This window comes from Fragaria vesca, linkage group LG5 (assembly GCF_000184155.1).
Source record: "Fragaria vesca subsp. vesca linkage group LG5, FraVesHawaii_1.0, whole genome shotgun sequence".
Taxonomy (NCBI): domain Eukaryota; kingdom Viridiplantae; phylum Streptophyta; class Magnoliopsida; order Rosales; family Rosaceae; genus Fragaria; species Fragaria vesca.
The window spans coordinates 26035210-26036229 of NC_020495.1; the positions used below are offsets into that span (position 1 = coordinate 26035210).

Below are 1020 nucleotides of genomic sequence, written 5' to 3' on the forward strand. Positions count from 1 at the left end.
ATATATATATATATATGTTAATTCATCAAACACTAACCACTGTACTCTTTACTTTCTTTAGTTGTTACCTGTATAAAGAAAGGTTAGCAGATCAACGTATCCCCCTACACGAGAGAGTAACCACAAACCAGCGGCGGTCCCGGCAAACACAAACCACTCTCTCTCGGCAGCCACCCAAAACATCCATCGAATTCCTTCTTCAATCCACGCTCGAATGCTATTCGCAGTCCTCAAAGCTGTCTCCTCTGTTACCTCCAACATTCCATACAAGTTTGGAGGTTCTCTACAAACACGAAATTGAATAAAACAAAACTAATACTCGAACTATTATCATGCATAACACCAAGTAAAGAAAACAAAGAGAAACAAAAATATTGGAAAGCAGGGGAGCTTGATTAGTTACTTGTTAAAGAACCTAAGCATGTTGGCCCAGAGGAACAGAGAAGTAACAACAAACATGGCCGCCCATGAAATTACAGTAAGGAAGTTGAAGAGATAGACTTTGAGCAAAACCCATGTTGCTGTTGCTATCGAAAGAAGAAGCACACTCTGTTTCTTCTTCTTCCATAAGAATATATCTCTTACGGAATCTGCACCAAATTCGAAATCAGATATGAGTCTGCTAACCTAATTAGACATTCAACTGGTTCAAGTTTCAGGAGCTTACAGATTAGTTACCTGAACTTGGCAGGGCCGATCGATAGGTTTGATCTGTTTCAGACATGTTGCGACTAGAACACACTGAGCTGAAAATGATGAATTATACACTATTTCTGATCGAGATTATGCTTACACGTAGAGACCCGATGCATAGGAACGTGGAAACCATGCAAGCCTTCATGTACGTGTAGCTCGGGCATGGGATTAGGATATATATCAGAGATCAGATATGGGGGATAAGCATTATCGTTTTCTAGGCCCAAATAACAACTTATGACCCAACCCAAATTAGTCCAAAAGGCAATTAGTGCATTATTTTTTTCTTACTAGAGCCTATTGAGCTTTCATCATTGTTCTTCA

The 1020-nt window shown here is 39.6% G+C and overlaps 1 protein-coding gene across 1 annotated transcript in view; it reads right to left on the minus strand.

Moving 5' to 3' along the window:
* Positions 1 to 734, minus strand: part of LOC101304387 (reticulon-like protein B13-like) — a 2357-nt gene extending 1623 nt beyond the window's left edge. The window contains exons 1-3 of the mRNA XM_004300499.1: positions 679 to 734; positions 404 to 590; positions 69 to 283 (exon numbers count right to left, since the gene is read on the minus strand). Of these exons, the coding sequence (XP_004300547.1) occupies positions 69 to 283; positions 404 to 590; positions 679 to 724 (448 nt within the window). The 5' untranslated portion in view covers positions 725 to 734. The remainder of the gene's footprint in view (positions 1 to 68; positions 284 to 403; positions 591 to 678) is intronic.
* Between the last annotated feature and the right edge of the window lie 286 nt (positions 735 to 1020).